The sequence below is a fragment of the Gopherus evgoodei genome, chromosome 6 (genome assembly GCF_007399415.2).
Source record: "Gopherus evgoodei ecotype Sinaloan lineage chromosome 6, rGopEvg1_v1.p, whole genome shotgun sequence".
Classification (NCBI taxonomy): Eukaryota; Metazoa; Chordata; order Testudines; family Testudinidae; genus Gopherus; species Gopherus evgoodei.
In genome coordinates this window covers 23,586,173-23,607,749 of record NC_044327.1, presented here as the reverse complement: position 1 = coordinate 23,607,749, position 21,577 = coordinate 23,586,173, and the positions used below count along the sequence as shown (strand labels likewise).

Genomic DNA, 21,577 nt, shown 5'->3' with positions numbered 1-21,577 from the left:
ACTGTGCAGGTTTGGATAACTGAGTGCTTTGCTGAACCGGGGCTTTAGTCAGCTAAGTAATATGTTTTTTCAAGGATGCTACATGGCCTGAAAATTAGTAGCTTCTCAGCTAGTAGCTTCATGTCAGGCAAATCTAACTAGTTGCCAACACACTTTCCTTTTTGTCTCTTCCCCATGCATCTAGAAGCAACTGCTCTTGGGAGAGGAAGAAGCTTATGAGCCATATCTTAATGGCAGTCAGGGTTAATGATATCAATAAGACTGTTCAGGGGTTGCATTTCTGGGGATCATTATGTCCTTGGTGACCAGAGGTACTGAGTCTTTGTCCTTGTTCTTCCCATTGCAGAAAAGGTGTACCACAATTTCATCTGAATACTATCTGTGGTACAGCCTTGATTACAGCATAGGTTGTGCTGATCTCTTTGGCATCAGTTATCAAGTTTGCCAGTTAACACCAATATTTACTTTCACAGTGGGGGTAAATGGTTAATCAGCAACTCTTTCTTTGTGCTGTTTGATAACTTCTAAATTTGGTCTCTCTCTGAACTGGGGAGTGCTAGTCAAGCCTTTGTACTTGGGAAAATTAAATGAAATATGGTCTAAAGTGACTTGGTACAACTACGTTTGCAAGTCTTCATGAGAAACTTGAGCTGTAGCTATAATGGTGCTTTTTGGATCCATGGTTCTGGGCCCATCTCAAGCAAAGATGAATCAGAAAATAAATTGTGTAGCTGGCTAGAAATCCAGGGTTAGTGTCACTGTCAGATTTAAAATGCAATGTAATCTCTAGATCTCTAATACTTACTTTTGTTTGTTTGTAAGATTGGAATTATTGGTGGAACTGGTCTGGACGATCCTGACATCTTGGAAGGAAGAACAGAAAAATATGTGGATACTCCTTACGGCAAGGTCTGTATAATATTTTTCTTATGACTTGCTAAGATTTTTTTTTTTTTTAACGAGAGTGTTACTTGTGTGCTTTATGGTAAGTTTTTCAGCCTTTGTGTAAATGGAGGTACAGAGGAGACACTGCGTACAATAGAGTGCCGAGTATTGGTCGGTGTAATAGAGTCCTCTGAGGGTCAGGTGGTAGTGCACCCAGCATCCAGCCTCACCCCACCTCGGACAGCTTTTCAGTCCAGTTTCTCAACCATGTGTGGGCTTAGCATCATCTTGCCCTCTCCTTACCATGAGGCTTATGCCTCATCTGCAGCAGAAGTTGTTGGTAGGGCAGCCTGGGCCTTCCCACTCCGTCGGGCTCCGACCCAGGGCCTATAAGAGCCAGTTAGGGTCTGGCATCTTGGAGTCTCTTTGGAGTTACCCTTCCTGAGTCCCTCCATCTCTCCTTACAGCTCCAAGAACAACCTGAGATATCGGTAGAAAAGACAGCTAAACCTTCAGCCCCAACTGGGCACAGCGTGCAGCCCTCTTCCCCATAGGGAGGTTTTGTCAGCACCCTTGTCCAGGAGCCTTCGAGGCAAGTTTGTCTCCCTCCCCACCTCCCCCTTCTGAGCTAAGTTGCTCCCTTTTAAGCCTCCTCTGCAGTCGGAGGATGCTCTGCAGGTCGGGAGAGGTGGAGATACCTGGGCCCAGTATTGTCCTTTAACCCCGTCGGGCCCAGTACGGGGTTTGTACACTGTATCACAGTCAACTTATAATGACTGCGAGAGGCAAGGTGTTATAATGACAACCAAGTGTGGAAGAGAATACAAGCCATCCTCCCCCACATCCACTGTTCTTTAAATATGATGAGATAAGCACAATGAAGAATCCACAGCCCCGAGGTGGGATATAGACTCATAGACTTTAAGGTCAGAAGGGACCATTATGATCATCTAGTCTGACCACCTGCACAATGCAGGCCACAGAATCTCGCCCATCCACTTCTATAACAAACCCCTAATCTATGTCTGAGTTATTGAAGTCCTCAAATTGTGGTTTGAAGACCTCAAGCTGCAGAGAATCCTCCAGGAAGTGACCCGTGCCCCATGCTTCAGGGATATGGTGGTTTTAAGATACCTTTGCACCTTTCCAATTCTGGCTGCGCCACAGACTCTTGCATAATTTAGACAGCCCTGGCAGCATTACTTGGCAGGCTATGGGCCCCAGCACTACTTAAAGTCTCTGCAGTATTACATGCTGCTATCATTACCCCACCCAGGTACTCCCCCTACACCAAAATTTATAAGGGATCTTTGGGAGACAGCTTTATGGCTGTCTTTTGCTGGTCCTGTGCAGGGAGGAATTCACTACCAGACAGCTTCTGGGCTTTCAGAGGTTTTATGTTACTCCAGCCCTTTTACCAAGCAAAAGTGGCTGGAGCTGGGGTGAGGATCTCACCCTAGGTCTGTTTGTTTAGCCAACTGTGTATACCTGTAGTGCCAACACATAGTAAGAGACAATCCCTGCCCCAAGAGCTTGCAATTTAAATAGACCAGGATGGAAGAAAAGGAGTGTTGTTATTCCCGTTTTACAGATGGGGAACTGAGGCAGAGAGAGTAAGTGACCTCATGTAAGTAGTGTATAACAAAACTGGAAAGTAAACTTAAATCTTCCATAATATCTGCAGAAGAGGAAACTGAGCACTATTCAGAACAACCAACCATGTGATATTTTCCTGTATGTTTACCATCTTATACCAGTACAGTTCATAAGACATATGATAAGTGGCAATAACAGTTATTTTATGGAGAGGAACTTCTGTGGAAACCTAAATCCTGTATATCTTTTTCATGGGGTTCAGCACTACCCTGTAGGGTCCAAGATATGGAAGGAGAACCCCACCTCCAACCAAAATGGTGTTGGGGAAGACTTTGTGAGTGTAGGGGACACGGGGAGAATGGAGTATATGTGGACAGTGGCGATTGGCCATGGTGGGGAAGTAATAAGGTAAGGGAAGAGCTGAATTAGAGGTAGATATTTGAATTTCCAACCACCCTGTAAAATCTGCAGGAGTACTGGGGAGAGGATGAAGGGGACTTATTCACTTGCACCCCTCCATCTTCCCCACCCTGCTCCAAAAAACTAAAACAAGAATCTCATATAGAACAGAGATCCTTTCACCTGTAAGACACTGTCTTGAATCCAGGCTAGAATAGCAGCAACAACAAAAAATAGTTGCCATCTGATATTTCCTCTATATGATTAGCTGCTGGTTTCAGTAACGTTCTTAGTGAAAATTGTGCGTATTGGATAATTACCATTGCAATTGACACCTTTTTATTGGCAGTCTCAGCATATAATTCTGGGGCTTTATTCACATGGAAGATTTAACTGTCCTCTTTCCCTTGGAAAGGTCTTCAGATCACAGTTCGGAGTACATTGGCAAGACAGTGTAGAGAAGCTTATACTGTTGCTGTATTTATGTGGCTCAGATCCTGCAGGATCCCTAAAACCTGTGCTCAATCTCACTGAAATCATTGGCCTTCTGTGCAGATGTGTCACTTGGCAGGATCAGGCCTTTGTGAGTAAATGAGGTGGACTTTAAAACTCTTAGTCTTGCGTCTTCTACAAGCAATGAATCGACTTTTTTATTTAAGCATTAGGAAACGATAAGGCAGAATTCAGCCATTTTCGTTTCTGAACTCTTTAGTCATAACAGCAATATGTACTGTATATGCATTGTAACACAGTAAAGTCATGTTTTAAAAGGAGAAAACAAAAGCTTTGACATTTCCTTTTTATTACATAGGGCAACAAATCTAGGAGGAAACACATTAGAACCAAAATTAAACTCGGGAGAAAAATCCTGAGTGTTGAATCTGATATAACTAAGAAACTTGTGGATTTTAAACTTAAAATTAGACAATTTATAAAAGCCCATTTTGCCCTTTGTTTTTTACATATTTTTTTTAATTTAGCATGGGGTAGTGCAAATCTAAAAGTGAGTTAGAGATAACTGTAGTCGTGTTAGTGTGGCATATTAATATAGGCCCTGGTCCTGCAAGATGTTCCATGCAGGTGGACCTTTGCACCTACAGAGATCCCCATTGACATCAGTTGGGATCCATGCCAGTGCCATAATCACCAGAATGGAACAGTTTGCAGGATTGGTGCCTTAGCGTAAGATTTGAGACTTAGTCCTGTCGCATGCAGTCAGTTGTAGGATTGGGACCATGAAATAGAAGAGTGAAAAATGAAATCATTGGGTGAAGTCCATTCACTCAAGCAAAGTAGAAGCAGGCCCTACATTACTTAGTTTTCATTAGTGGGTGAATAAATCTTTTTTCCCCCTTGTTTTGACTTGTTAGATTTATTTGTTTGTTCATGAGGATGTTTAAAGGAGGCCTGGAAGTTTTGAGTTTATTTGACAATTTTGTGTAAAAGGTGAGGGGGGTTTGTTTGGTTGGCTTTTATGTTTATTTTTTATATTGGCAAGTCAGGGCCTGTCTACTCTGGAATGCTGTGAAGAAATACAGTAACTCCTCACTTAACGTCCTAGTTATGGTCTTGGAAAATGCAACTTCAAGCAAAATGATGTTAAGCAAATCCAATTTCCCCATAAGAATTAATGTAAATGGGGGGAGGGAAAGGGGCTGTAGGTTCCAGGGAAATCCTTTTCGCCTGACAAAAGATGTTATATACATATTCAGTAGAAGTCTTAAAATAATTTTAAACAATTTAATACTGTACTCACTGATGATTGTGAAGCTTGGCTGAGGCAGAGGCGTAGCGGGGCATGGGTGCTTGCCCTGCTCGGTCTGCCAGGCGTTCCAGCCAGGGAGCAGTGAGGGAGCTTGGGGGCTTGCCCCATTCCGCCTACCTGGCACTCCTGCTTTGGGGTGGGGTGGGGACACAGAGGCTTGCCCCGCTCCGCCCGCCCTGCATTCCAGCTGGAGAGCAGGATCAAGGTGCGGGGGCTTGCCCGCTCCCCAGCAGGAGCCCTGGGCCGGTGGAGCAGAGGGAGCAAAATAATGTTATAAGGGAACATTGCAGGACTTTAAAGGAGCATGTTCTCTAATAGGTCAGCGACCTAATAACGAAACAGCATTAACGGTGGGGACATTAAGTGTGGAGTTACTGTAGTGAAATAGTAGAATATCAGTCTGAGCAACTGAGAGGTAAAGGGATTTCTAATTGAACTGTTCAGAACTTTGTGGGTTTGTTAACACTTTCATTTAGTTCTCTCTCCTAATAAGCACATGGATGAAAGGATACATTTGTTAAAGACTTAACACCATAATGATTCAGTTAATGTGTAAGAGTGCTCCCAGTATACCCCTGAGTCCTCCAACAGACCTTCTAGCAAAACCATGGAAGATCAGAGTCAGTAGTCCCGGTACTTTTAACGTAAAAAACAAGCAAAGAAACAACTTAAAAAAAAAAATTTGTTCCAGCTTTTCACATCCTAAAGAAGCAAAAGGAGCACAGTCCCATGTTTTAAAGCTTCCTTGGCAACTCATCTTAACGTACTGCCAGAACAGAAGACCTCTCTGAACCTTTCGATGTTTCTTGCAAGCCTTGCCTTTTGGCTGCAACAGAACAAGTATATTTTTACTGTTGTTCATTTAGTGTAGGGAGCATGACAATGAGCAGCTTAGTAGGGTGTGTGTTAAAATGAGTTACCTGAGCCACCTTCGTCCCCTTCCCTACCTCCCCACGCTGCCCTACTGGATAGATTGCTTTCTTCATTTAATAAACCCTTTTTCATACCTAAGGGTAATGTGAGCTTCAGAAGGAACCTGGAAAATGTGACTATACAAAACATCATGAGCGTTTTTCAGTTCTCTGATTGTACTGGCATGATCCCACAAATGACTTGAAATATCTACGAATTGTGCTTGGTTTTAAAGACAGGAATTTGCCATCAGTATCCCAGATCTGTTTCCCCTGTGGGGGTGGAAAATATTCTGTGAGCTATTGGCACTGCTTTATCCCCATTAGCACCTAGTCCTCAAAGGTGTTGGGCACACCCACTGAAGTTAGAAGGAGTTGGGAGCACTGTGGATTCAGAGCATTGACCCTTGGTTAGCTGCAGCCAGTATTTCTCCTTATCACTGGACTCCAAAACTACTATTACATTAAAACTTCTGTTCAGAGGACATTTTCTGAAGAACATGACTCAATTCTAAAACTGTTTTTGCAAAGGCAATGTAAAATCTTCAACAGCAAGCAAATTTTAATGCTCTCCAGTTATTCTTGTCAGTCGTGAGTATGCTGGCATAGGTTCACAATCAAGGCATCTTTTGTTCTGTAGATAAGCTTTTTATTTTTATTAAAGCAAAATTAGGTCATATGAGATAGAATTAACCTCCCCTTCCACCTCCACTGAAGCTGGTGCATCGTTTGATTAATGAACTTGGAGAATATTTAAATGAAGGTATCATTGTCCAGTTCTTTCAAAGAGCTCTATTTTAGAGGATTCTGCTCTTATTTTTACATTTTCTATACACAGTGCTACATCTTACTGATAGCGTGGAGTTAGGATTTTGGGGCATTTGTTGAAAATATACATACATTGTCCTTTTAATGTGTTTACCTGCTTGTTTTTTCACTCTCTGCATGTGAACATCATGTTCTTGATCTTTCTCTTCTCCATGCTGCTTTCTCTGTCGATTTACACTGGAGATGTTCCATTGTGAAAGCCTGATCCTGCAAACCTGTATAGAAGTAGTCCTTAATCATATGAGAATTTTCATTGAAATCAAAGGGAGTCCTCACATAATTGTTGAAGAAAAAAATGAAATCTTATGCGTACTCCCTTTGACTTCAGTGAGAATACTCGCAGGATTAAGGAGCTTCTCAACCATTACCATATGTAGCATACTCTCAATTATCTGATTAGTAGGTGGGGGCATAGATTTTATTTGGATAACATAGAGTTTGGCTAATAAGAGGGAGGAGCCATTCAGAAGCAGGGTGGCCTTCGCTGCATCTGGGGACTCATTCTCATCCTCCTTGCAGTCCTGGCTGTCTGTGCTCTGCCCCACCAGGGCTGCAGCCTTCTCTTCACTTTGTGCCTGCCTAGATAGGTAGCCCTCTACAGCTCTGCTGTCACGGCCCTGCTCACTCACTCTCATGACAGTGGTGGTGTGGAGGGTTCCCTGTACTGTCACAGGAGCTGTTCCGCAGTAGGATGGCTTCCCCTGCAACCAGGAACATGTCCTCTTCCTCATAGTCCTGGCCGTGGTCTCTGCTCTATTATCGGATTCCCTTTCTTGTCCCCCATCATGAGATACATGAGGTTGGATAATGCAGAGAAGTTCAGATAATAGGATTTGGACAAACAGGAATATACTGTACTGTATTTAAATATAATTTTAAAAATACGCATAATGACAGAAAACCATTAGTAACAAATTCACATTACCTAATATGCTGTTTTATTCCTTGTTTCCTTCTCTGCTTTAGAACATTAGGTAATGTGTGTAGTAGGAAGAGAGCCTGAGACATAAGCCCTTGTATCAGAGGCCTGGTATGAGGCAGGATCTGCTCACAGAATCTGGCAAGAACGGGGCTAATATTGCAGAAAGACACATTCCTAAGAAGTGCTAAGCACAGAGTACTCACGCAAACACATCCCGATATCAAGGATGGTACAAAAATATTCCCCAAGGGTAACAGGAACACACTGACCCTGCCTAAAAGATAAGGCTAGGATGACAGTACGTAATAGGGATGTTTTATTCAAACTAACGTGTACAAGGTGGTAACTAGCCACGTCAGGGTGCAGTGATTAACTATGTCAATGGGGCAGTACTAACTTGTTTATATCAGGGTATAAAGATGTATCTCAGAGGGGTTATCTTTGTCCAGCTGAGAGGGGAAGGAAGGTCAGGCCATTCACTGAGCTGTGTTGATTGTCACGGGCATACCTGTCTTAGCATCCTTGTAGAGTCTGCCAGGTGCTAGTACTGTACTTTGATAACAATAAACCTGGCGCCTTCGTACCATATGGGTCTTGTGGTCTTTGGGCGCTTTGCTTGAGGTCTGCTATGCTGGCTGTCTGCACAGAGCTGGGACAGCACATGGGGAGAACACACACGCAGCCTAACATCTAACCGTAATGTGAATCTGTAGGTAATGTTTTTCTGTCATTACATACACTAATGCTTGAGAAGCTTTCATTAGGTCTTTCATTGAAAGAGTATTTTATTAGATCTTTACTACAGATGGTTTTTTAGAAAGTTTAGTATTAACTCTACAACTAAAACTATATCCTATTGCCACTAGGGTAATTGCACACTGAAATAGCAATGTTACCGAGCCCTTGTCTACAGTTAGGCTGGATCTACACATCCAACTTACGTTGGTGTAACTACAACACTCGGGTGTGGACAGGCTTCTCTCGTCGACATAGTTACTGCCTCTCAGGGACGTGGAGTACCTATGTCAATGGAAGCAGCTCTCTCATCGGCATATCTTCTCTAAGTACTACAGCTGCGCGGCTGCAGCGCTGTACATGTAGACAAGTCCTTAGTGAGCAATATACTAGCAATGCTCCAATCTTCTGAAAGAGGTTGAAATTTTGTCTCCAGGAAGCCAGCCCCTTGGGCTTTACAAACACTCCCATCACCCCTTTCTCACCCACAATAGTTCATCCTGCAACTTGTTAATATTAAGCTGTCATATGATGGTGTAAGAATGCTTGTCATTAGCAACAAAGGGCTTGGCTACACTCAAAACTCCAAAGCGCTGCTGTGGGAGCGCTCCCGCGGCAGAAGTTTGAAGTGCGAGTGTGGTCGCAGTGCCAGCGCTGGGAGAGAGCTCTCCCAGCGCTGCAGGTACTCCACCTCCTCATGGGGATTAGCTTGCAGCGCTGGGAGCCATGCTTCCAGCGCTGGGGCACTGTTTACACTGGCGCTTTGCAGCGCTGTAACTTGCTGCGCTCGGGTGTGTTTTTTTTCACACCCCTGAGCGAGAAAGTTGCAGCGCTGTAAAGCGCCAGTGTACCCAAGGCCAAAATGTTCATAGTTCTGGTTTTCTCTTTAGTTTTCTTTTTCCTTGTGTTCCCTAGAACTGCTGTTCCTATTATAGAATTGTAGGACTGGAAGGGACCCTGAGAGGTTATCTAGTCCAGTTCCCTGCACTCATGGCAGGACTAATTATCTAGATCATTCCTGACAGGTGTTTGTCTAATCTGCTCTTTAAAATGCCCAGTGATGGAGATTCCACAACCTCCCTAGGCAATTTATTCCAGTGCTTAACTACCCTGACAGGAAGTTTTTCCTAACGTCCAACCTAAACCTCCCTTGCTGCAATTTAAGCCCATAGCTTCTTGTCCTATCCTCAGACGTTAATGAGAACAATTCTTCTGCCTCCCCTCCCCCTATAACAACCTTTTATTTACTTGAAAACTTATCATGTCCCCTCTCAATTTTATGTTATGAGAAACAGATGTTCTCCTGGCGAAATCTAAATGTGTTCTGTAGAATCCAGCACTGTGAAAGCAGTCTTTATTATTAAATGTGCATTTTGATGTTTTCTCATAAGCATATAGAAGGAAATTGTACCATAGTGAAGGAAATTGAGAACTGAATGGATTGGCCTTGCAACTTTGAAATCTGACCTGCTGCACTACTGCTATGCCATTATAGGGATCCCTGCATTTCCCCCATCAAGCCTCAGACTGCAAAGTATACCAAAATATGGTGGTGTGGAAAAATGTCTAATAGCATCTAGGTTGAGACCACCAACATCATTTTATTTATAATTCCAAATACACTTGAATCTGTACTTTGCAATGTGAAAGAGCTAATGCATCAATCTACTGTTCTTCTCTAATTTTTCTTCAGGTCTGAGGTATTCAATTTCAGTAGCTCTTATTAACTGTGGCTTTAAACACGCACATTATTTTATTATCCTGCAGTGTTAGCTCTGAGCTATGTTATGGATGATTTTAGGTTACACAGCAAATTTGCTGTGATACTTCATAAATTGAAAAACATTAGCTGTGTAGAGAGTTGTGCTGTGGAATGTTGTAAGAACAAAATCCCTTGGTAACTAGACAATAAGGGTTTTCTTTGTGCTAATCCCTAAGGAAACTTTGGTCTTCCAAAGCCACATTTGACTGAGAACAGCAAGTAAGCATTTGATAAGGGAAATAGCAAGACTAATGAGATGTTTCAAATGTCAGTAGGTTAAAATTAAATAGGGACTTTTTAAAAAATCAGGATATGATACTGTTCTAAAAATAAATCCTCTGGGCAATTCCCTTGTTCTAAAAGCATTGTGATTCCATATCTGGCAGAATTTCAAGCATGATACATAGTCCAATAAAATAGCACTTGAAGAGACCACGTAATGAGAATAAAACACCAGATATAAAATCAAATGACAACTGAGGTATTGTACTTAGCATTAAACTACAAATAGTGTTTCTATGGCAAGTATTAGACATCATAGCATTCCTAAAATTGCATAGATGGACATTTTTAAACACTTGGAAGATAGTTAATTAATTAGTAGTTATGATCAAGAAAAAAGTAAAGTTAAAAGATTTTGTAAATGTGTATTTTGGTTCTAAGACCCAGGGTGAGAATGGAATGACTGGCAATGAAGAGGGTGGCTTAAACTTTAGTGGAAATGAAGCTATGCACCAATTTAGGGCCTGGTTTTCAGAATCTCTGAGGAGCTGCCATTCTAATTTTTCACTGTTTAACCTCATGACTGCCATTGTGAAAAGCAGTCCACCATAGCATAAGGAAATATGAAAATTATGTTTTGTAGTACAGTAGTGTAGGGTAATCAATTTCATGGTCAGAGTGAATGGAAGAGGAGAAGGAAACTGCAGGTGACTTATCAACAGCAGAGGTTCCACAACCATGATTGGTGAGTTTGTTGGCAGTGGTACACTGTAACAGGGTGGTCTGTCCTCTTTAAGGGGTACTGGAACCTGGGGCCCGCCAACCCCTGTCCCAGTGCATGCGCTCCTTTAAGCAAACAGGTATTCAAGCGAGCAGCAGACTTGCTGAGTAATGGATGCCAGATGTTGATCAGGTATCTACCTCCTTAACATAAAACCCAGCTCTTAGGTGACTTTTAAGAAGATTTAAGAAGGAGAGTGGAGACAGCTGAATTACAGGGGAGCACTGAGTTAGGAAAGACGTGCTCTGGTGGGTTGAGGAAGGCTGCCTGAATCACACAACAGCGCCAAGAAGGGTAGTTGTGGGGCCCAGAATCAAGAGGACGGAATGTGTGAGTCCAAGGATCGTGGCAGACTCTGTGGAATGGGGCTGGAACCCAGATACTGGTGGGGCTGCGGAAGTCTGATTGAATCATTGCAAAATCCCATGAAGGAGGGCTGTGGAATCCCTTAACCAAGAGAAAGGAGTTGTGAGTCCAAGGACCAGGGCAAGAGGAGATCTATGGGAAAGACTCTCCAGAGTGGCACTTGCAAAGCTCCCTGGCTCAGAGGCAACTGGAGGGAAACCAGTAATGTGAAGCCTTGGAACAATGATGAATTGGTACAGAAGCTGCCTGATGCCCAGGTAAAGTCCTATATTTCCAGCCAAGACTCCCCCACCTTTCTAGCCCACCCCTCTAAGCTTCCTCTGCACTCTTTTTTTCCCCCCACCCAGTGCCCTGTTGTATTACTGCAGATGAAATAAACGAGCTAAAGGTGTTAACATAATGCAGTCACTATCTAACATTAAACAAGTTTTGAGGATTGGTATACAGACACTTCAGTCTGCTTAACACCATGGAAAACAGACTTACATTTTATTTTAACTTTTTATTAAAGATATAGAAAAGAAGGAAAACAGTTAAAGCATTGGAAATTTAAAGTATTAAATAATGCTTTTATTTTAACATTTTTTGTTCTCTTTTCCTTTAATGGGAGATAATTTTAGAAGGAAAATCAGCTTATTTGACAAATATTAGATGGTATCAAAGAGGGTAATATTTGTCCTTTTTGGGAAGGAAAATCATAGAACTGGAAGGGATCTCAAGAGGTCATCTAATCCAGTCCCCTGAACTCATGGAAGGACTAAGTATCAGCTACACCAGTGGTCTCCAACCTTTTTCATTTGGCACCCGCCAGACGAAGGACCGTGGCGGCGGATGAGCATCCGCTGAAATGCCGCCGAAATTCAGTGGTGACACCTCTGGATGACACTGCTTGTCAGTGGCAAGCAGCGTTATCCAGAGGTGTAGCCGCTGAATTTTGGCTTCATTCAGAGGCGTCGCTGCTGAAATGTCACCGAATTTTGGCGGCATTTCGGCGGATGCTCGTCTGCCAGCCAGTACGCGGGCATACTTAGACACCCCCGCGGGCGCATGGGCACTGCATTGGGGACCCCTGAGCTAGACCATTCCTGACAGCTGTTTGTCTAACCTGCTCTTAAAAATCTCCTATGATGGAGATTTCACAAGCTCCCTAGGCAATTTATTCCAGTGTTTAACCAACCTAACAGATAGGACGTTTTTCCTAATGTCCAACCTAATCCTCCCTTGCTGCAATTTAAGCCGATTGCTTTATCCTCAGAGGTTAAAAATAACAATTTTTCTCCCCCCTCTTTGTAACAATCTTTTATGTGCTTGAAAACTGTTATCATGTCACTGCTCAGTCTTCTCTTTTCCAGGCTAAATTAAATTAATTAAGATGGGCTGGTGCTGTTACTGCTGCTGTTAAAGTCTGATTCCATTTCACCCCAAGTGGTAGCTGGAATTCAGCTGGAGCCGGAGAGGTGGCAAGGTTGTCTGGGTCCCTCTCTCTTTAGCTTGGTCTTGTTAGGACACCTTTCAGGATCTGGTTAACGAAGGCCCGGGGTCGCAGAGAATGGTGGGTGTGGCAGCCATAATGGTGAAGTTTGCTTCAGTAGTGTCCCTACAATCTTTGTTTAAGGACCCAAAAAGGAAGTGATGAGTGAAGTAGCCCCTCCCTTCATTATTTTGTTCTCCAGTCAGATCTAATATCATATGTACTAATTTTGGTTCGTTAATTTTTGGTTTTATACCTTCTGTTTGTATCAAGCATGATTTTAACATAGCCTTCGAATTATATTAATATGGCATTTTGTTTGTTTTGACTAAATTTAGTCCCTCTGGTTCTCTTGCACTTGTTTATAACATTTATTATTAAAAACAACTTTACCTGCTTTCATCAACATTTGTTGTTATAGGTCAGTGGTTTTCAACCTGTGGTCCACGGACACCTGGGGAGCCGCAGACTGTGTCTATGACTTCCAAAGATCTTTGCACCTGCATTTGAAATGTTTGGGGTGTCTGCAAATGAAAAAGATTGAAAATCACTGTTATAGGCTATTGTAACATCTTACACACTTTCATATACTTTTTCCAGTTGATCTTACAATTAGGGCAAATTTTGTAGGCCTAATTGTTACAACAACCCTACCTGCCCTTTATTTCATACTCCCACCCTCTCCAAAGCACTCCTTCATAAGAATGGCCATACTAGGTCAGACCAAAGGTCCATCTATCCCAGTACCCTCTCTTCTGATGCTGACCAATTCCCAGAGGGAATGAACAGAACAGGTAATCATCAAGTGATCCATTCTCTGTCGTTCATTCCTAGCTTCTGGCAAACAGAGGCTAGGGACACCATCCCTGCCCATCCTGGGTAATAGCCATTGATGAACCTATCCTCCATGAATTTATCTAGTTCTTTTTTGAACCTTGTTATAATCTTGGCCTTCACAACATTCTTTGACAAAGAGTTCCACAGGTTGACTGTGCGTTATGTGAAAAAATACTTCCTTTTGTTTGTTTTAAACCTATTGCCTATGAATTTCATTTGGTGATCCCTAGTTCTTGTGTTTTGAGAAGGAGTAAATCCCACTTCCTTATTTGTCTTCTCCACAACAGTCATGATTTTATAGACCTCTATCATATCCCCCCTTAGTCACCTCTTTTCCAAGCTGAAAAGTCCCAGTCTTATTAATCTCTCCTCATATGGAAGCTGTTCCATGCCCTTAATTATTTTTGTTGCCCTTTTCTGAACCTTTTCCAATTCCAGTATATCTTTTTTGAGATGGGACGACCAACTGACCAGGATGGTGTTAGTGACTGTGATATGCTTAGGGAGATTAGAGAGGCTATTAAAATAAAAAACTCACTAATAATAGGAGATTTCAACTATCCCCATATTGTCTGGGTACATGTCACCTTAGAACAGGATGTAGAGAGAGAGCTTCTTGGCACCTTAACTGACTGCTTCTTGGAGTAGCTAGTCCTGGAACCCACCAGAGGAGAGGCAATTCTTGATTTAGTCCAAAGTGGAGCACGGGATCTGATCCAAGAGGTGAATATAGCTGGACCACTTGGTAATAGTGACCATAATATAATTAAATTTAACATCCCTATGGTGAGGGAAACAGCACAGCAGCCCAACACTGTAGCATTTAATTTCAGGGAGACTACACAAGAATGAGGAAGTTAGTTAAACAGAAATTAAAAGGTACAGTTCAAAAAAGTGAAATCTCTGTAAGCTGCCTGGAAACTTTTTAAAGACACCATAAATACTACCACGGCTGGCCTTGAGCTGATGCTGGGGAGCTGGATCGGGGGCCGCTCCACATGGCTACTGGAAGCAGAGGCATGTCCCCACTTTGGCTCCTGTGCATAAGGGCAGCCAGGGGGCTCCACACTGCCCCTGCCCCAAGCACTGCCCATGCAGCTCCCATTAGCTGGGAACCCATTGGCCAATGGCAGCTGCAGGGGCGATGCCTGCAGATGGGGCAATGCGCAGCAGCGCCGCCTGGTCAGCCGGAGGGGAGACATGCCACTGCTTCTGGGAGCTGCTTGAGGTATGCGCCAGCCGGAGCTTGAAGCCCTGAGTCACCCTGCTGTGCCCCAACCCCCTCCCCCAGCCCTAGTCCCCCTTCCGCTTTCTGAACCGCTTGATCCCAGCCCAGAGCACCCTTCTGTTCCCCAAACCCCTCATCCCCAACCCCACCCTAGAGCCTTCACCTCCACCTCACTGCCCCAAACTCCGCCACCCCCCCACACTGTGAACTCATTTCTGGCCCCACCCTGGACCCCACACCCCCAGCCAGAGTGCCTCACCCCCTCCCACACCCCAACTCCAATTTCTTGAACATTCCTGGCCCACCATACAATTTCTATACCCAAATGTGTCCCTAGTGCCAAAAAGTTTGCCCACCCCTGGTACTGTTATATTCTTATTATTAGATCATGGAATTACTATCCATAGAGATTCATTTAAGTTTGGTTCATTTAAGATTTTTACTTTATTTGATTCTATGCTGTTTTTCACATATGCCTCTCCCCCGCCAGCACCACCTGTTCTGTCCTACCTCTATATTTTGTACCTGGTATTACTGTGTCCCATTGATTATCCTCATTCCAACAAGTTTCTGTGATGTCAATTATATCAATATCCTCATTTAATACAAGGCACTCTAGTTCACCCATCTTGTTTTTTAGCATTTGTATATAAGCACTTTAAAAACTTGTCACTTTTTAACTGTCTGTCATTACATGATGTAATTGAATGGGACTTTTTGTCATTTGACTGTTTCTCATCATATCCTACCTGTATTTTATCATCTTCCATCTGCTCTTCCTTTCCAGGACATAGAGAATCTCCATTAGTAGATCCTCCCCTAAGGAATGTCGCTGCCCAAACCACGTGCTCCTCTGCACCTGTTGGCTTTCCCCCAGCCCTTAAAATTAAAAAAGTCATAGAGCAGTTTTTAAACTAAGAGCCAGCAATCTGGTTCCATTTTGGTTTAGGTGGAGCCCATCCTTCCTGTATAGGCTCCTCCTTTCCCAAAAGTTTCCCCAGTTCCTAATACACCTCTACCCCGATATAACGTGACCAAATATAACACGAATTTGGATATAACACAGTAAAGCAGTGCTCAGGGGGGGCGGGAGCTGCGCACTCCGGCAGATCAAAGCAAATTCAGTATAACGCGGTTTCACCTATAACGTGGTAAGATTTTTTGGCTCCCGTGGACAGCGTTATATTGGGGTCGAGGTGGAAATATAAACCCCCTCCTGCCTACACCATCGTCTCATCCACGCATTGAGCCCCTGCAGTTCTGCCTGTCTAACTGACCCTGTGCGTGGAACTGGAAGCATTTAGGAGAATGCTACTGTGGAGGTCCTGGACTTCAATTTCTTACCTAGCAGCCTAAATCTGGCCCCCATGAACTCTCTCCTTCCCTTCCCTATGTCACTGGTACTTACATGTACCATGGCCGCCAGCTCCTCCCCAGCATTACACATAAGTCTATCTAGATGTCTCGAGAGATCCCCAATCTTTGCACCAGGCAGGCAAGTCACCAGGCGGTTCTCCCGGTAATCGCAAATCCAGCTATCTATGTTTCTAATGATCAAACTGCCCATTACTAATGCCTGTCTCTTCCTAATGACTGGAGTTCCCTCCTCTGGAGAGCTATCCTCAGTGTGAAATGATACCACAACGTCATCTGGAAGGAGGATTCCAACTATGGGATTCTTTCCCTCTGCTCCATTTGGATGTTCTCCTTCCCTGAGACTTTCATCCTCCTCAACAGCACAGAGTCTGTCAGACTGGTGGTGAGACCATTCTACTGTGTCCTGGAAAGTATCATCTAGGTACCTCTCTGTCTACCTTAGTTCCTCCAGTTCAGCCACTCTGATCTCTAAAAGCCCGTACACGGTCTGTAAGGGACAGGAGCTTCTTGTACCGAATGCACACTACACCACCTGCCCATAGGGCAGATAATCATACATGCCGCATTGGGTGCAATAAACTGGATAGCCCCCACTTTGTTGCTGGACTTGTGCCTGCATTATCTTTTTACTCCTAAAGCTCATTCCTTTGTCGTTGTTTTGTTTTTGTCAGGGGTGTTTTTGGCTTTAAGTTTAAAGAATGTTAAGTGTAGCTAGTCCCCTCTCACACTCCACCTCTAAACTCCCTCGCAAAATTCCCCTGTTAGCTGCTCATGTTCCCTAGCTCCTTTGGTCGCTTAGGAGTGGGCTTTTTAAAGCCCTGGTCTTCCTGAGTAGCCCTCCCCCCTGGTTAAGAGTTGATGAGTGCTAAAGGGCTTAGGGATTGTTGTGGAAAAGACCACCACCCAGTTGATTTGAATCAGACAGCCGGAGGCACCTTTATTGATAAAAACAAGATTACAAGTATGCATACAGGGAGAAACAGCGTAACCTCACGCAAGAGGTAGGCTGCTGTGCCCTTTATAGTGTTCACCAAGCTTATAAAGGTTAAAACCGCAAAATGTCATATTGATTACACAAGTTATTTGTCCTTTTCTGGTAAATTAATATTGTAAATCAGCAAGCTGTTTTAACATATATCATGCATTCTGGCAGTGATCGAGCTGGTCATTCTATAATTGAGCAAGCTATTTCCACACTTATCATGCGTTTTGGCAGTGGGTAAGCTGGTCATTCTGTAACTCCACCTTGCAGTTACCATAAGCAGGCAATATTTATTATGCTATATTTTGCTTAAAACTGAACTGGCACTTGAGTGACCCCTTGTCCTCCTCCCAGTTCCTCTTTTGTCAGTGTTCCATACCCCGCTTTCCTCATATCTAGTTTTTCCACATCCAGTGCCACAGTAATACAAGTTTCTTTGAGAACTAAAACCATGGCCTTTATTTTGCATTTATTTAGCTTGCATGGCCTATAAACTAATAAAGCATATAATTGTTACAATATTATATGTTAAAATCACAGATGCTTATAGACAATGGCAGAGCTCTGCAGCAGGGACTGACAGATTACTATTTTCAATCAAGGCCCTGGCACAGAAGACCACCAGTGACAGCAACCTCCAAAAGGCTTTGGTGGCAAGACAAAATCCCACATAAACAGTTGCAAAGCTCTATTCAACGAGACGTGGGGGGGGGGAAGGTTATGTTCCCTCACAGGATCAAAGCCTCGTTAAGAAGCTTTCAGCCTCAGCTCACAGTTCCCCAAACAAACAGACCACACAGTCAAGCAGCAAGCACACCACAAACACACATATTACAAACAACAAGCTTACCTCAAGGGTCATATAATCTCTCCTCCTTCACCTGGAGAACTCCCTGGCAAGTCAGTCACTCCTGTTAGCATCCCTTTATTTACACACATGCCACACCCTGTCACACCCCTCCCTGCCTATTATTTTCTCTCTCCACTCCACCAGAGCCCCCCCAGCCACTCAGCCGGAATCCATACCCTTAGTCTAACCTCCTTAGACCTGGGTAGGAAACTGTTTTCCTGTCTCATGATATTTTCGTGATTTAAAATTTTTTTTTGCTGTTTTGCATCAGGACAAAACTGAGATCTCTTGCAGTTTTTAACAAAAAACAAACCCCCAAAAATAACACAACGGAGAGAGATCCCTAACCTCAGAGTACACCATAGCCTGGTGGTCAGGGTACTTGCCTAAAACAGGCAGGCCAGAGACTTGAACCTCGGTCACTCATATCCTAGATGAGTGCCTTGACCACCGTGGTATCGTGAGATGGGTCTATCTCTGCTTTTGACTAGAAGTGCCATTATGGGCCTGAGGGCTTGTCTACATCAGCGCTGCAACTTAGGAGGTGTACACATCTGCAGGGCACCACCAGCGCTGCAACTCCCTGTTTGCAGCGCTGGCCGTACTCCCGTTTTGTCTCGGGTGTAGAGGATCCAGCGCTGGTGATCCAGCGCTGGTAATCAAGTATAGACACTTACCAGCGCTTTTCTTGACCTCCGTGGAATAAGCAGGTATCCCAGCATACCTGAGGAAGCCTCTGGTAATCAAACTGGTCTCCTTCCCCAGCTTGCTCTCGCGTTCCCCGAACCCCGAGCAAGCAGGTCTCCTTCCCTGAGGTTTGCTGGGTGGTTCCGGGAACGCGAGAGCAAACCGCGGCGAAGCTGGTCTCCTTTCCCGGTTTGCTCTCGCGTTCCCCGAACAAGCAGGTCTCCTTCCCTGCGGTTTGCAGAGTGGTTCGGGGAACGCGAGAGCAAACCGCGGCGAAGCTGGTCTCCTTTCCCGGTTTGCTCTCGCGTTCCCCGAACCCCCCTTGAAGCCGCCCAACAGCGCTGCAGTGTGGCCACATCTAACACCACTTGCAGCGCTGGTTGCTGTAAGTGTGGCCACTCTGCAGCGCTGGCCCTATACAGCTGTACTAATACAGCTGTAACAACTAGTGCTGCAAAATTTTAGATGTAGACATGGCCTGAGAGAGCCAACAGATTCCCACAGAATTTTGGTTTCAATGAATCTGCATTTTCCAACAAAGTATTTTAATGAAAAATTCCTGGCCAGCTTTAAACCTCATGTCCTGTAGCCCTTCCATGCAAGTCCCTTCTCTTCTTATTTTTCCCAGGCAGATCGCCACCAGCCAAATTCAAAACCTGTTTTACAGTGAATCTGTAAATACTTAACTTAAGACTATTAAGACCTAAATATGATACTTCAAACATCTTTTCTTCTAAAAAGGTTGCTTATGAACCAGTAAAATTTTGGAGTTACTGATCTACAGTATTTCAGCACTGCATGAATGGTCAGTTTTTGCAAAACTCTCTCTAATAGTGCAGTAAGAAAAGAAAGAATTATGTATAATTTTACCTGTATGTCTTCTGAAATTGAGGGCTGAAAGGGACCTTATGGATTCATATAGTCCAACTGCCTGTGCTGTCGCAGGGTTAAGTATACCTAGACCATCCCTGATAGATGTTTGTCTAACCTGTTCTTATGTAACATGTTTGAACAGCGGTGTGAAATATGTGGTTGAACTTCAAATGTTGGTGATGGTATTAACACACTGAAACCATGTGATTGCAAAACATGTCCTTCCAGTTCTAGTTTTTAGTAATCTGCTTTAGTAATCTGTCACATTAAATTGCAGTTGTTTGAGTTGAAGAAAATGAAGCTCCAGCAGTAAACTTTTATTTCTTTTCATAGTGATATTGATCATGCATAAATATCAATAAATGTTTCTGATCTCGCTGGCATGTTGTGACTGTTTCTTGTTTGTTTGTTTTTGCAGCCATCAGATGCTTTGATATTGGGAAAGATAAAAAATGTTGACTGTGTGCTTCTAGCAAGGTAAAGAGCTCTTCAACGGATGTTTGTGTTACTCATGTCTTAAATAAAGTGGTTTGTCTTAGACTTTTCCTTTTTCTGTCTGTCAGGTGGACTAACTGCTTCTTACAACTAACAGATTTAGATCTGATCCTGCAAATGACAAAACTGCCATTGACTTCAGCTGGGAGAAAAATGGGGATCATAAAGTTGGTCTCTATGTGATATAATTTTGTCCTTTGTAGAGCAGTTCAGGCATCTGGAACTCTTGTAAAACACTATCCATTCACAAACCCTAGCTCAATTTCCGCCTCCACTGGTTCAGCAGAACTTTGTCATAGTGCTATTATATACAAGAACTTTATGTAGGCGGTACAGCTGTTCTGATTCAACTAGTCCATCTAGGCATAAGAGTTAGGGAGAGCTGGGATGTGTATGCGTGTGCTGAAACTTTAGTGATAGAGAGAGAATATACGTCTTTGAGACCTCTAAGAGATTCTCCAGCAAATCTAGAGAAAATTGGATTTTGCATTCTGGATCCTGCCAAGGTTTAATTTTTTGTGGGGCTGTCAAGCGATTAAACAAATTAATCATGATTAATTACACACTTTAAAAAATTGTGTTGTTAATAATAGACTACCATTTATTTAAATACTTTAGGTGTTTTTTACATTTTCAAATATATTGATTTCAAATCTAACACACAATACAGGCATATGTGTGATATAAAGTGAGCACAATACAGTGCTCACTTTATGTTTATTTTTATTACAAATATTTGCACTGTAAAAAACAAATGAAATAGTATTTTTCAGTTCACCTAATACAAGTACTGTAATGCAATCTCTTTCTCATGAGAGTTGAACTTACAAATGTAGAATTGTGTACAGAAAATAACTGCATTCAAAAATAACACAGTGTAAAACTTTAGAGCCTGCAAGTCCAATCAGTCCTGCTTCTTGTTCAGCCAGTCGCTCAGACAAACATGTCTGTTTACATTTGTAGAAGACAATGCTGCCTGCTGCTTGTTTACAATGTCACCAAAAAGTGAGAACAGGCATTCACATGGCTTTGTTGTAGCCAACGTCACAGGATATTTATATGCCATGCACTAAAGAGTCATATGTCCCTTGATGCTTCAGCCATCATTCCAGAGGACATGCATCCATGCTGATGACAGGTTTTGCTTGATAATGATCCAGAGCAGTGCGGACTGACACGTGTTCACTTTCATCAGCTGAATTAGATGCCACCAGCAGAAGGGTGATTTTCATTTTTGGTGGTTTGGGTTCTGTAGTTTCCGCAACAGAGTGTTGCCTTTTAAGACTTCTGAAAGCATGCTCCGTACCTCATCCCTGTCAGATTTTGGAAGGCACTTCAGATTCTTAAACCTTGGGTCAAGTGCTGTAGCTATCTTTTGAAATTTCATATTGATATCTTCTTTGCATTTTGTCATACTTGCAGTGAAAGTGTTCTTAAAACGAACAACGTGCTGGGTCATATCCAAGATAGCTGTAACATGAAATATGTGCAGAATGCAGGTAAAATAGAGCCGGAGACACACAATTCTCCCCCAAGGAGTTCAGCACAAATTTAATTAATGCATTATATTTTTAACTGGCATCATCAGCATGGAAGCATGTCCTC

General features: G+C 43.1%; 1 protein-coding gene across 4 annotated transcripts in view; it reads left to right on the top strand.

Annotated features, from left to right (window-relative positions):
• The window catches only part of MTAP (methylthioadenosine phosphorylase), a 63,235-nt gene that overhangs the window by 8,620 nt on the left and 33,038 nt on the right, over positions 1-21,577 (top strand). For 3 of the 4 annotated variants that reach the window (XM_030566584.1, XM_030566586.1, XM_030566585.1), the window contains one exon: positions 823-909. In XM_030566584.1, coding sequence (XP_030422444.1) covers positions 887-909 — 23 coding nt within the window. In that variant the 5' untranslated portion in view covers positions 823-886. Of the gene's footprint in view, positions 1-822; positions 910-19,895; positions 19,955-21,577 lie in introns of all 4 variants that reach the window. The other variant, XM_030566588.1, reaches the window with a different exon arrangement.